At 44.5% G+C, this 15,123-nt stretch overlaps 2 protein-coding genes across 3 annotated transcripts; one reads left to right on the forward strand and one right to left on the reverse strand.

Annotated features, from left to right (window-relative positions):
- Positions 1–3,835: 3,835 nt before the first annotated feature.
- On the reverse strand, positions 3,836–12,749 carry LOC115196253 (testis-specific gene 10 protein-like). 2 transcript variants are annotated; one of them, XM_029756896.1, is made up of 20 exons: positions 12,595–12,749; positions 11,923–12,112; positions 11,740–11,805; positions 11,462–11,618; positions 11,163–11,371; positions 10,099–10,254; positions 9,791–9,976; positions 9,575–9,652; positions 9,294–9,445; positions 9,016–9,131; positions 8,754–8,908; positions 8,567–8,622; positions 8,242–8,410; positions 7,733–7,843; positions 7,132–7,317; positions 6,743–6,910; positions 4,919–5,100; positions 4,602–4,706; positions 4,350–4,502; positions 3,836–4,167 (listed from the first exon to the last, which is right to left on the reverse strand). In XM_029756896.1, the coding sequence occupies exons 5-20, from the start codon at positions 11,241–11,243 to the stop codon at positions 4,137–4,139; spliced, it is 2,085 nt and encodes a 694-aa protein (XP_029612756.1). In that variant the 5' UTR covers positions 11,244–11,371; positions 11,462–11,618; positions 11,740–11,805; positions 11,923–12,112; positions 12,595–12,749; the 3' UTR covers positions 3,836–4,136. The 2 variants fall into 2 exon arrangements, with proteins under 2 accessions (XP_029612756.1, XP_029612757.1); XM_029756897.1 differs by having other exon boundaries at positions 11,740–11,829.
- A 629-nt stretch (positions 12,750–13,378) lies between these two features.
- On the forward strand, positions 13,379–14,738 carry lipt1 (lipoyltransferase 1). The gene has a single exon (XM_029756898.1). The coding sequence runs from the start codon at positions 13,576–13,578 to the stop codon at positions 14,713–14,715; it is 1,140 nt and encodes a 379-aa protein (XP_029612758.1). The 5' UTR covers positions 13,379–13,575; the 3' UTR covers positions 14,716–14,738.
- The last annotated feature ends 385 nt before the right edge of the window (positions 14,739–15,123 follow it).

The raw sequence follows: 15,123 nt of genomic DNA on the forward strand, positions 1-15,123 counted from the left end.
TGATAGGAGAGAGGTGATAGGACAGAAAGGGAGAGAGGGAGTGGAGAGAGAGAGAGAGAGAGAGTGGCGCTGCAAGGGTAGTGTTCATAGGATCAGTGACAGGAGTGAGAAAGCTGTCTTAAATGAGCTGTGTACAGAGAACAAATGTGGTGTGTTGTCCTGCATCATTTATCCCCCCTATACCTTTTAGGGTCTTCGGCAAATGTCCAAACTTAAAGACATTTCCTAAGTACTCTCATTCAAAAGTATTTGAATGTCTGAATGCAGTTACATATCTCAGTATGTGTTTATAAAGAGTTAATAATTAGAGTGAATAAGTCACTTTTCTCATAAGTTGTAATTAGTGACCCGTTGTAGGCATTGGGTCTACCTTATAGCCTCCTGGGCTTACCAGGTTTCTATAGGCTTGAAAGACAAGACACTACAAACATTGATGTTTTCACCCCTCTGTGTACTTTACTGTTTAATCCTGTGTCCTGTGTGTTATCTAACATGATTCTGACTACTCCAATTCAAGTACACTGTTACCTGAGTGAAACATTAGCCCTGGTCCTTACAAAAGCAGCTCAGGCAGTCCCACCCACCCAATCAACGGTCAGGAGCCAGACAGCTCACCTTTCTGACACCACTACCTCCACTCCCTCCCTCCCTGGACAAAGTCTGCTTTCAGGACAGGCCTTCTGAAAATCATTGTAAAATACAAACATGTAATAATAATATCTCTAAGAGTGTGGTCTTATGTTGCCTGTACAGGCAAAGGAGGAACCTGCAGACCTCAGCCCAGAACACATTGGCTACCAGAGTTAGAAATGCCCAATGTCTTGAGTGTTGCTCCCCAACAAAGAAGGCTTGTGTAAACATTAACGTCGTTGTCATGGTTTCCAGATGAGTGGTGTGGCAAGGGAGCGACTAGCTAGCATCTGCTCGATTATTAACTATCCTTACCGAGACCTTTCATATTTATGAAGAATATGGGGTGAATTCCAAATGAAGGTATTGCAAGGTACAGTATCTTCCCCTTTCAAAGCTTTTCACATTCATCTCTCAGAGTTCAGTGCATTTCTCAGTGTTCTTCACATACGTGGAACAATTAATGGCAACTTCTGTTGATCCACTATAATGGAAACACCACTGTCATTTTTACATGTTACATTTTAGTAATTTAGCAGATGTTCTTATCTAGAGCGACTTCCAGTTAGTGCATTCATCTTAAGATAGATAGGTGGGTCAACCACACATCACAGTCATAGTAAGTACATTTTTCCTCAATAAAGTAGCTATCAGCAAAGTCAGAGCTAGTAAGAGGGAAAAAGTAAAGTGGAGTGTTAGTTCACGATGGGGTGGGATTATTTAAGATACTCCTTGAAGAGGTGTAGTTTTAGATGTTTTCGGAAGATGGGCAGGGACTCTGCTGTCCTAGCTTCAGGTGCCAGGACAGAGAAGAGCTTGGACTGGGCTGAGCGGGAGCTGCCCTCCTGCAGCGGTGGGAGAACGGAGTGCTTAGGTTGGGGTGTAGGGTTTGAGCATAGCCTGACGGTAGGGAGGGGCAGTTCCTCTTACTGCTCGGTAGGCCAGTACCATGGTCTTGTAGTGGGAAAAAAATCCCATTGATATCCATTCTACTCTTTCTATTTCTATGTAGATGATTTCTGCCATTCTAGAGACCCGCTAGAACAGACATCATCAACCAGATTCGGCCTCTGGACGATTGTTTCTTGAGCGGGTGGTCAGGGGGCCAGAACATAATTACAAATCATTTGTAGACTGCAGATTGACCGCAAGAAGCCCAAACAGATCTAGTATTTGACTAAAACATAATCATTTCAACCCTTTACATTTCTATAGGATCACATACACTGTGTATCTCTATCATGCATAGGAATTTTTTGTAACAGATTTTCAAATTAACAATAAAATGAAATACATTTTTTTTAAATGCTCTAGAAAACTTGGGGGGACTAGAAACTCTGCTCTCCTGCATCCTGTAGTCAGGCAGCAGCCTGGCAGCAACCTGGCAGCAGCATGGCAGCAACCTTTGGATAGTCATTACCTTGGGCAGGACGCAGACATTCAGCCTACCCAATCTACTTCTGAGACAGAACAGCAGTGTTATGACACACCTGGCACACTGCTAGTCACACCATTAAACTACACACACACACACACACACACACACACACACACACACACACACACACACACACACACACACACACCAATACTAATTTCTACAGAACACCCTCCACAAATATAACTAGCTGGTACCCCCCACGGTGTCTTCACTGCTCTCTCTCTGTCTCTCTCTCTTTCCGTTCTCCTTCCTTCAGGGCTTTCCTATTTTAAGGCTGAAGGTGACCTTGTTCTCACGTCTTTCCTGGTTATTAGTCTTATTATTGGTCTTATTTCATCTTTCAGAAGCACATCTTTCCACGCCCATTGAACCATAATATTACACAATGTCATAAAATAATGCTGGACAGAAACAGTGCAAGCTTCTTTTAGTTGTTGTTGATTGATGTGTGAGTGTCTGTTCATGCCGTAGATAGTGTATATTCAAATAGATTGTCGCTTGTGTTTCACAAACCCCATTATCTTTCCTAATGATTGTAAATGCTGTTTCTCATGTTGGGTGTACTGTGCCTGTCCTATCGGTTTAGTTTATTGCAGGATTACCATGTTTCTGTCTAGTCATACAGTTAACATGGTGATCGGTCATAGCACTTCTAACCTACTGTAACTTCCTTCTGTTGAGTTAGAGTAGGGATGGGGGGGTGGGCCGGGAAAAACTTGAACTCATCGTGTAGCTAGCAGGTCTGCATACCGAACACATGCAGTCAGAGCCGGCCATAGCACTTTGGGGGCCCTTGCGAGCAAAACATTTTAGTGGCATTTCTGTTTTAGTTAATTTCCTGCAGTTCTACACATTTTGCCATGGGGTGAAGAGAAAATTTTGCAGTTTTAAATCAAGTTGCCATTGGGCTGAGAGAAGATTTAGAAATTGTATATTTTATTTAAAAAATGTATTTAACCTTTATTTAACTAGGCAAGTCAGTTAAGAACAAATTCTTATTTACAATGAAGGCCTACCGGGGAACAGTGGGTTAACTGCCTTGTTCAGGGGCAGAATGGCAGATTTTTACCTTGTCAGCTTGGGGATTCAATCCAGCAACCTTTCGGTTACTGGCCCAACACTCTAACCACTAGGCTAATTTCATGCAATTCTACTCATCATGCAATGCGGCAGAGAAAAATTTGCAGTGTTACAGCTAATTTCCTGCAATTCTATGAATTTTGCCATAGGTTGGAGAGAAATAATTGCCGTTTTTAATATGATATCTGAGTGAAAGTGAATAACAATATCAACCTGGGCCCCCAGTCGGTAATTTGACCATGATTACTATAAGTTTAGATGGCTCGACTAATTTATCAATCATAACTCAAATTTGCTGACGGGCTAATTGAGTGACCATCAGTGACTGACATTACAAGAGACAAACTGCTGATGCACAATTGCACCTTCTACTATTCTAACTCTCAACACTAAGTTGAGACCCCGGCAACAATAAATCAAAATAACACATTTTGTAAATTGATCCGCGGACCTACAAAAGGGGGGCCGTGCGGACCACCAGTCTCCCATCTCTGATTTAGAGAACAAAGCATCCCAGGGGAAGAGACAGACTGAGTGGTCAGTTGAACATGTAGCCTATAGTACCATTCTGCAAGGTTCAGCTGACTTATGACTGAAAAGTAAACCAGAACGAGAATGATTATTTATATTAAAGCACTTCTCTCAGACAACTTAGAAAAAATAGAATACATTAACGAAGGAACATAATTTCCCTCTTTTAGCTGTATTTCATTTGAATCAAATCTTCATCAAAAATATACTGAATGGTTTTACAGATCATTTTACAGATCAATACACACAACCAAACACAGTGATGTCAGTTCATTTGTAAAATGTAATAAAAAAGACATTTGAGATAACACTTGTTGAAACTATTTCCGGTCTAGGAGGGTTGTTCTGAACCGGAGGTCCTGATCATGACATCACAGGGTTTGAGTTGAAGAATGACATCATAGCACAGTGAGGACTAGAGAGAAGGTTGTCTTTCCTCCTGAGGGAGATCTGTTCAGTCGTAGAGGTCCTTGAACCCCAGGCTCCTGTCACCACACACACACACACACACACACACACACACACACACACACACACACACACACACACACACACACACACACACACACACACACACACACACACACACACACACACACACACACACAGAGATGTAGAAATATATGTGTGTTGTATTCAATGTGAGGTGTTCAGGGAGGGGGCCCACCTCTCTGGGGATCTCTCTCTGGCCAGGTGGTCTGGGGTGGACCACAGGGGCCTGCTGGGGCTGAGGGAGCGACGCTGGCGAGGGGAGGAGGGATGCAGGCCAGAGGACGATGACGACAGACCCTGACGACGCAGCTCCTGCACTGCCCTCTCCCTACGAGAGAGAGAGAGAGTAAAGCACAAGCCAAGCCTTTACGACAAGCAAGGACAGACAGACAGACAGACAGACAGACAGACAGACAGACAGACAGACCTCTCAAACCGCTCAGTAGATAGCTGTCTTTTGGTCATGTCCAGGTCAGCCTCTAGCTGTGCTGAACGAGTACTCAATGTAGCCACCTCTCTACTCTGAGAGCTCCTGAGAGAGAGAGAGAGAGAGAGAGAGAGAGAGAGAGAGAGAGAGGGAGCGAGAGGGAGAGAGAGAGAGACAGAACGAAACGTAGAGAGAGAGAGAATTGAGTTGGAGGTGGATAGATGAAAAGAGAGGGAGAGAAACAAAGAGGGAAGCTGTCAAAACAGGCAACCGAACAAATCAGAAACCCTTCCAACAGCGACCAAGTGTCTGCTCACGCCTTGCTGTCGGCCGCGGTGAGTTTGTCCCTGAGCAGCTGGATCTCGGTGTGTCTCTCCTGGGAGCTGAGCTGTCGGTGTAGCTCCTTCTCCCTGGTGGACACCAGCACGGATTCCAGGCTCTTCATGCTCAGACGCTCACTGGACAGCTGCTTCCTGAGCAGCTCCAGCTCACACTGCACCTACAAGCACACACACATCAACATGTTGACATACACTACCAGTCAAAAGTTTCAGAACACCTACTCATTCAAGGTTTTTTTTTTTTTTACTATTTTCTACATTGTAGAATAATAGTAAAGACATTGAAACTATGAAATAACACATATGGAATAATGTAGTAACCAAAACAGTGTTAAACATATCCAAATATATTTTAGATTCTTCAAATAGCCACCCTTTGCCTTGATGACAGCTTTGTACACTCTTGGCATTCTCTCAACCAGCTTCACCTGGAATGCTTTTCCAACAGTCTTGAAGGATTTTCCACATATGCTGAGCACTTGTTGGCTGCTTTTCCTTCACTCTGCGGTCTGACTCATTCCAAACTATCTCAATGTGAGGTCAGGGGATTGTGGAGGCCAGGTCATCTGATGCAGCACTCCATCACTCTCCTTCTTGGTAAAATAGACCTTACACAGCCTGGAGGTATGTTGGGTCATTGTCTTGTTGAAAAACAAATGATAGTCCCACTAAGCGCAAACCAGATGGGATGGCGTATCGCTGTAGAATGCTGTGGTAGCCATGCTGGTTAAGTGTGCCTTGAATTCTAAATAAATCACAGACAGTGTCACCAGCAAAGCACCCCCACACCATAACACCTCCTCCTCCATGCTTTATGGTGGGAAATACACATTTGGAGATCATCGTTCACCCACACTGCGTCTCACAAAGACACGGTGGTTGGAACCAAAAATCTCCAATTTGGACTCATCAGACCAAAGGACAGATTTCCACCGGTCTAATGTCCATTGCTCGTGTTTCTGGGTCCAACCAAGTCTATTCTTCTTATTGGTGTCCTTTAGTAGTGGTTTCTTTACAGCAATTCAACCATGAAGGCCTGATTCAGGCAGTCTCCTCTGAACAGTTGATGTTGAGATGTGTCTGTTACTTGAACTCTGTGAAGCATTTATTTGGGCTGCAATTTCTGAGGCTGGTAACTCTAATGAACTTATCCTCTGCAGCAGAAGTAACTCTGGGTCTTCTATCCTGTGGCGGTCCTCATGAAAGCCAGTTTCATCATAGCGCTTGATGGTTTTTGTGACTGCACTTGAAGAAACTTTCAAAGTTCTTGACATTTTCCGTATTGACTGACCTTCATGTCTTAAAGTAATGATGGACTGTTGTTTCTCTTTGCTTATTTGAGCTGTTCTTGCCATAATATGGACTTGGTCTTTTACCAAATAGGGCTATCTTCTGTATACCGCCCCTACCTTGTCACAATACAACTGATTGTCTCAAACGCATTAAGGAGGAAATAAATCCCACAAATTAACTTTTAAGAAGGCACACCTGTTAATTGAAATGCATTCCAGGTGACTACCTCATGAAGCTGGTTGGGAGAATGCCAAGAGTGTGCAAAGCTGTCATCAAGGCAAAGGGTGGCTACTTTGAAGAATCTCAAATATATTTAGATTTGTTTAATACTTTTTTGGTTACTACATGATTCCATATGTGTTATTTCATAGTTTTGATGTCTCCACTATTATTCTACAATGTAGAAAATAGTAAAAATAAAGAAAAACCCTTGAATGAGTAGGTGTTAAAAAATTTGACCGGTAGTGTATGCGCACACGCACATACACCATCCCCTCCATGACTCACAGCCTCCTTGCTGGCGTCCAGTTTGACACAGAGCTCCCTGGTCTTCTCCAGGTCAGTCTGAGTGGCGGTGTGTTCCCCCTGGGCCTGTCTCCACTGCTCCTCAGTGTGCAGCAGACTCCTGTTGAGCTGAGACACCTGGCTGCTGCAGCTCCGCTCTGCAGACAACGCCTAGGATACACACAACTATAGGAGTCCAGGGTCGTCTTCATTACGGACAACATGGTAAAACGTCGCAAGACCTTTTACAACAGAAAACTAAAATGAGCTTTTGTTATTGGACAACTTCAGGTAGTCCCACCCTGTTTCAGTCCGTTTGGTGTCTAATGAATGTGACCCAGTGTGTAACCAGTGATAATCCCTAATGATAGAGACAGTGAGGTTAGACAGACCTCCTGCAGACTGGCCTCCAGAGCCTCCACCTTCTCCCTGAGTCTGCGTCTCTCCATGTCTGAGGTCATCAGCTCCAGCCTCAGCTCGCTGATGGTCCCCTCCGCCTGCCGCGCCTGCCCCTCCCAGCTCTCGGCCTGGGCCGACCCACGCCGCCGAGCCTCCTGGTGCTCCCTGCACTCCCACTCCTGGTGGACACACACACACACACATTTGGATTATTTGTTTAGCTCCACAATGAAACAGTGCAAGTGAAAAGGTCTTGGCTATCAATCCCTACCCAACTCCAGTCTGAAAACGTTGATTGCCGCTAACAGTAAGCACAAGGAGGAAAGGAAAAAAAACACATTTTCAAATAGGAATTGATCTGGAACTCAAAGGCTGCGTTTACACAGAACCCCAATTCTGATTATTTTTCCACTAATAGGTATTTTGACCAATCAGATCATCTCTTTTGACAATGTTTGGGCTAAATATCAGAAATGGGCTGCCTGTGTAAACGAAGCCATAGCTACTCTGGATGAGTGATAATTAGTTTGACAAGACATAACTAACAGATCACCGATTGAAATATCGTCCATTCACAGTGCCAGCAGATGGTACCTTGGTGGACAGCAGGTTCTCGATGCGGGAGATGTCAGCCACATAGTCCTGTACCTTCCTCTGCAGCTCATGCACCTCCTGAGCAGAGTCCTCAGACTTCAGCTCCAGGGCCTGGACAGCAAAACAAACTAGACCTTACAAAGTGTTGGTGAGATTCTAAAGAGATAATGGCCATGAGGTTTGGTATATCATGAATAATATGGAGTCCTAGGGTTTTCTACTACTGTTTGCCCTAACCAATCACCTGGGATAAAAAACTATTCTGGACCATGAGCCCATGGCATCTAGTCTGGGTTCCAGTCTTTTTAGCTAACATTCCAATCCTTGCCACTCCTGTCACTTGGCAAATGACACAGAGTACAAGAAGTGGAATGTAATAGCTGAACAGAGACAGATACCAGGCTACATACCATCCTCCCTAAATAATATGAGCCCTAAAAGGTTGATCATTTCAAAGTTAAAACAGAATAATTGTGCTCCTGGTTTGGTCAGAAAGTGCTGTATCTGACCTGGTTGTTGAGACGGCTCGTGTCCAGTTCGTCTCGGAGTTGAGCATTCTCCCTCAGGGTGGAATCCTTCACCTTGGCCAAAGCCTCCAGCTCCTCACCCGCATCCCCCAGCCTCCTCCTCAAAGCCTCCAGCTCCCTCTCCCGCCCTGCCAGCGCCACACGAACGCTCCTGGGGAACAGAAAGGTCACAGCCAGGGGTCAGAGTTTAGAGGTTAACTTACACAGGTGGTGCATCCGTATGCGTCTCTGAGTGAACCTTAGTATGGTGACTTGGCATCTGATGCTGCTGTGTGAAGCTTTGTGGTACTGGACAACTCAGACTCACTCTGCTGATGTCTCCAGATCCTCTATGGACAACCTGAGGTTCCTGATGGTTTTCTCCTGAAGAAAAACACATGGAAACAAACAGACCATCACCCAATCACTGATATTAGATTTCCTAAACATAGTGGCTGGCAGGTAGGCTGGCAGGTACAATTGGCTGTGTGTGTAGTTAGTGTTCAGTTGATTACTTTGTCGTCCAGCTGGTTGCGGGCTGAGTTAAGGAGGTCAGTCTGGTTCTCCAGCTGCTCCTGCAGGGAGTCTCTCCTCTGGTCCAGGTCAGTGATGGTGGACTGTAGACTGCTCACTTCCTCTCTTAGACCAGACATCTGCCTCAGTAGAGAGTCTGACACAACAGATAAGGCTCAGTTTGGTAAGGTTATTACACACACACACACACACACACACACACACACACACACACACACACACAGGCAGACCTTGTCTCCTCACCGTTCTTCTCGTCCAGCAGTTTGTTCCTCTCCTGGGAGTTCTGGAGTTCTCCGATGCGGGAGGTCAGTCTGCGCTGGCTGTCACTCAGGGCGTTCTGTGTCTCACTGTTGGACAGTCTGAACACACACGTGCACGCACACACTTAAAAGGATGCTATAAAAGGGATTAAATGGACGCTATAGAAGTAACAGTTCCCACACGTGTCCAGTATGTGGCTGATGCAGGAAGTGAATCCCCAACCACATGACTTCATACATCAGTGCTGGTTCCTTGCTTACCTCAGCATGACACACTCGTTCCTGGTCCTGCTGTGTTCGTCCTCAGCAGCGGTCAGCTTCCTGCCCAGGCTGTGGACCTCCTCCTCTAGCCCCATCATGGACTCCCTCATCAGGGCAAGACGGCTCTTCTGGTCCCCCCGCTCATGCTCCAGCTACAGCAAGGAGAATCACCATGAAATGCAATTAGCAGAACGAACATTCCATTCCAAACTTAGGACATTTAAAGAGTGTGTCTGTTCTAGTCATTGTGTTTCTATGGAGGTTTTCTCCTCCTCACTCACTGTGAGAATAGCTGTCTGCAGGTCCTCCACCCTCTGCTCCAGATGAGCCCTCTCACTGATGGCTGTCTCCTGACAGATCTGACAACACGCAACACACACATAGACACTTTCCCTCAGCTGGATACACACACACACACACTTTCATTGGTAGTCAATAGATGGCCATGCTGGAACACTCAGAAGTAGATTATTGTCCAATCTGGTTAATATATTGACCTTGAGTCTCTCCCTCAGACTGTCCCTCTCTGTGCTCATACGGTGGAGGTCGACCTTGGCCTCGTCTCTCTCCGCCTCCACGTGCTTCAGGATGCTCTGAGCTGACACAGTGACACTGCTCTTAGCTGCACGCGACGACTTGGATTTCAGTACCTCGCGACGCAGCGACGCTATCTCCTGCTGGGCCTGATGAGGAATGGGATTGTTATCAGCAAAATTATTTCCCATTCATTTGGAACTGAGCGAAGAAAAAGTCAGACAAAACGTGTTTTGTTGGAGTTAACTATTCCTTTAAGAATGGTACTGGCCTGCTGGTGGTGCATGCTGGTCTTGTCTCTGTCGGCAGTCAGAACTTTCACGTTGGCCTGGATCTCTGACAGGTGGCGCTCATACTTATCCAGCATGTTCTGCATCTCGTCCCGCTCTCTCAAGACCCTCATCAGCTCAGAATCATAGCTGCCCCCCTGCCCAAAACAGGAAGTCAGATTTCTAAAGAGTACATCAGCTGTTACATTAGTATCATGACAAAGTGCTCGCAGTCCAGGAGACACTGGTCAGAAATTAGATTTTTTTCTGATTAATATGGAAAAAGTTATATTTGAAGAGTTTATTTCCAAAATTCTATGTCCACCAATTTTTCACATTTGTATTTTTTCATCAGAAATGATTGCTTATGGGTACTTTCATGTGTGTGAAAAATATTACTGTTCTCAGATGTTTAATTAATAGGTTTTAGTGTGTATGAAAATGTTTAGTTTTTTTTGCTAAACGCTATATTGTTTCGCTGGAATGGAATGTTGGTGTCCTGTATATTTGACTGTGATATGTGGTTGTCTCACCAAGCTACCTTAAGATGAATGCATTTACTTTAAGTCGCTCTGGATGAGAGCATCTGCTAAACGACTAAAATGTAAAATGTAAATGTTTCACAGATCTCTTACTGAATTCATTTGTATTTAATTGTTTTATTATATTGATGTCACAAATGTATCATTTCTACAGTTCTTTATTAAAAATGTTACCATGTATTACATTTGACTGTGTGAAACCTAGCAGTACTACTTATTTCTCTGAGAGGGAGCCGGATATATAGCATTTTGCTAAAAAAACATGATTATTTGTCTCTCTGACATGAAACCATCAAGTAATATATTTTAAACAAATATATGTCTGTCAGTGAACAACCCCATGCCATGATTAGATAGTGAAAAAACACACCAATCTTTTTCATAATTTCTTTAAGTAATAAAAGCTAATTTACCAACATTTCTGAAAATTGATATATAGCGTCATTTATACATTTATAACACTGAAGTGGTGTAACAAATCCCTATTTACATTTGTAGTTAATATTAGACAGCCATTCCTTTACCTTAACAGGGGATTGGCGGGTGGGGCTGCGGCTCTGGAGGTGCCCCCGACAGGGGCTACAGGAGCACCTGCCCCTCAGCATCCTCCTCAGGCTGTCTGCTTCCTGTCTGTAGTAGTCCCTCTCCTCTTCCACGCTCCGCAAGAAGCTGTCCAGACGAGAGCCACGTTTCCCCCTGCCGTCTGGCTCTGTGTACAGGACCTGCTCTCTCTCTGTAGGATAGCCAACAGTGTTACATCACATTCTGGCATCTCGTTCTCCACTACCCTCTCTCCTCTCAGTCCAGCCCCATAGTAACTCACCTGTCAGGCTGAGCTTCTGCACCAGTCTGTTCAGACTGTCTCTCTCCTGGTGCAACTGGTCCAGTAAGGCCTGCAGGTCCTGCTCCTGATTCTGCTCTACTGTGGGGTTCAGCTGGGTCTCAAGTTCTATTGGTTCAGTGTCGGCCGACTCGCTATCCTGAGACATAGCCCAGAACCCAGACGCCAGGGTGGATGATAAATGTAGGCTATTGATTATACTATTTTCTTTATGCCTGTTGAATTAGTATGCAATATAGTGGTATCAGTCGTGGTCTTACAGGTGTCACTTTGGTGATAGCGCCCTCTAGTGACGTGATCTTCCTCTGCAGGTTTTCGATGATGCTCTACAAAACCAGACCCCAAGAAATCTTGCATTGATTCAATCAGACATTCACTCATCCATTGTGTTCAGTATTCACATCGCATCCCCTCTTAGGCACACAGTATGGTTTCAAGTCTACCTCTGCATGCTGTGTGTGGTCCTCTGTTGTCTCCAGTGTGGGGCCCTGCTGGTCCTGCTCTTCCTGCAGCTGAGCTGGTGTACTGATATGGCCTGGCTCCTCCACGTCCTCCTCCCCCCTCTTCTCCCCTCACCCCCTGCTGAAGCTGCACCTCCTCAGCCTGCACACCAGCCACACTAACCTCTGCAGCCTGACACAGGAAGGGCAATGGGGATTAGGTGAAAATGAATAAAATAAGAAAATGTGTCTCTATCAAGCTGACAGAAAACTAACAGGAGTGCCTGATTTATGACGCTCTGTTCTAAACAATTTACGTTGTCATGGTAACTAAGCATATTCAAATTTGACCTTGCTAACCAAAACATTGCATTAAAGTTCCTTATTTGGCGAACAGGTGATTTTAATCGAGCTACTGATTATGAATGTATTATATACAGCACTGTATTGGATTTCAAAAGGTTGCTAGTTTGCAAAGTAGTGTCTTCCAAAACACAGCAATCTTGCTACCTACGCTAGCCTTGAATTGTCGAAAGCTATACTGATTTTATTATGGCAAGATTGCTCGTTAAACACTTAAATAGAATTAGGCTAAAGCTACTGCTTGTCTAAGTAAAACATTAGATGCAAACAAAAACAAATCATGGTTGAGAGCGAGAGAGATCTTCAACTTACTTTATGGATGAAATAGTTATAGCTGTTATAGCCGTAGCTAGCAAATAGTTACGTGAGGTTATCTGGATAAATCACTGGGGTTTGCTGTTGTAAACCCTGAATGGCTCCTAAACCGCTTTCATATGGGATAAACGGTCTGACCAATCAGATGTCAGGATTCGATCGTAATTCGAGATGTCACAAGCTTGCAAGCCAATCAGCAAAGGCCCTTTCTTCACAGTGTGCGTCCGTTACCTTGACAACGTAGTATACCCGGTACTCAACCACACACTGACAACACGTGCTGATAATGTTGGCGGAAGATAATGTTAGCCTAGTGTAATTCCAAGTCTAAATGCAAAAGTATTATGCATCAAAATGACTGACTTGACTGCATTGCTAAATGCATTGCAGTATTCTATGTAATTTATGCTACCATTTTAAAATAAAAGGAATGCACCCCAGGCTTCAAATAAATCAGTTATTTTGCCTTTGTCAGGATTAAAAAGTAGTCTACTATAATAAATTGCACTGTCAATCTGTTTGGTGGGAGCCTAGCTGTTGTCCCTCTGCAGTACATGAAACTTCCATATAGTGAGCCTTTTGTGGCTGCTTTTGTAGAGGGGCAAGTGTTAACCTGTTAGTTTGTTGATTTTGAAAAAGAAGCCCAAAATAATATTTAAAATCCAACCCAGCCCCTCAAGAACTAGTAAATCCTTTTTGACTCAATATACGAATTAAACCGCTTGGTGGCGCTGTAAAACCAGCATCGAAAATCACTTGAGCAACAAGGGAGATATCGCTCCAGCACAGCAGGTGGCAGTGTTAAAACAATGGTAAATAAACCCTGCCTTTAAGAAAATAAGAGGAAGAAAAGCGGAAGTATGTGTAAAAACGAATTCGACCTGAAAACGTTTCCATTCATGTATTTGGAAAAGTTTCATTCCACAAAAGTGATAAACTATTTTCAGATGCACAGAAGAAACGACAGATAGAGGTGCGATGATTTTAAGAACATTCTCGACTTTGTGCGCACAATCCCAAGTCTGTTTTCGATCGGCTCGAGCCAAGAGCACATTGTCAGCTGTCATTGACGAGACTGGTAAGTCAGGACTGATCCTCAAATCTTTGTCAACAGACATATTTGAAAACTTAGCATTGGAGGACTGGATACACGATCATGTTGACCTCCAAAACCGGAGTATTCTCTTCTTATGGAGGAATGCCCCAGCGGTGGTGATAGGGAGACATCAGAACCCGTGGCAAGAGTGCAACCTTCAGGTCATGAGACAGAAAGGGATACCGCTCGCCAGGCGACGCAGTGGGGGCGGGACTGTATTCCACGATTTAGGAAATGTCAATTTGACTTTCTTCACGTCCAAGAAAAACTATGACCGTCACAGGAATCTCCAAGTCGTGACAAGTGCTCTGAAAGGACTCAGGCCAGACATGGACGTACGTGCAACAGAGAGGTTTGACATCATGCTGAATGGCCACCACAAGATTTCAGGAACCGCTGCTAAATTGGGAAGGACAGCAGCTTACCATCACTGCACTCTGCTGTGTTCGGCTGACAGGGCACTGCTGTCCGCGGTGCTGAAACCAACCTGCCAGGGCATCAAGAGCAATGCAACGCAAAGCGTGCCATCCCCTGTGAAAAACCTGCTGGATGAGGACCCGACGTTGGACTGTGACACTATCATGGATTCAGTGGCATCCCAGTACAACACAGAGTTTGGTTTCAGCAGCCCTGTAACACTTGTGGACCCAAGTGATGAGCTGTCCTTGCCTGGTATCCAAAGAATGGCCCGTGAACTGTTGGCATGGGAGTGGACATTTGGAAGGACTCCTAAGTTCAGTATCTGTACGACTTTTGAGTTGAAGAATGACACGTCTATCTGCAATTCAACTCTAAACATGGACATCAAGAATGGCATTATAGAATCTTGTGACATTGAGGTTCCCTCAGACTGGCTACCTGTGGAGTTGTCTCGAGAGTTCTCCTTACACCTGGTAGGTGGGAAATTATGTCCCTACGAGACATCAGTAATCGCAGCAGAATTGCTGAGGACAATCCCACAGAATAAAGAACTTGAAAGAAAGATGTATAATCTGTGCCGAAGAGTTGTCTTCATGATGTGAATAAAGTACTGCTGCATGACATACTGAGTTGTCCAGTGTTTTGTTATTGGGATAGTTTAATCACCAATATCTCGACCAAGTGAAGGGGTGCTCTCTGTATAGCCGTTCTAGAAAGTTATCTGTAGACCCTGACTTTATATGCACACAGAATTTCCATTGCTCAAATTCTGCATAAACATCTAGTTACGCTGGTAACCAGTTTATAATAGCAATAAGGCACCTCGGGGGTTTGTGATATATGGCCAATATACCACGACTAAGGACTGTATCTTGGCACTCAGCATTGCGTTGTGCATAAGAACAGCCCTTAGCTGTGGTATATTGGCCATATATCACACCCCCTCTGGCCTTATTTCTTAAATATACCCTTTAGAAAATAGGTTACATCCTTTTCCGGAGTGCAATAAA

Source organism: Salmo trutta, chromosome 6 (assembly GCF_901001165.1).
Source record: "Salmo trutta chromosome 6, fSalTru1.1, whole genome shotgun sequence".
Lineage (NCBI taxonomy): Eukaryota > Metazoa > Chordata > Actinopteri > Salmoniformes > Salmonidae > Salmo > Salmo trutta.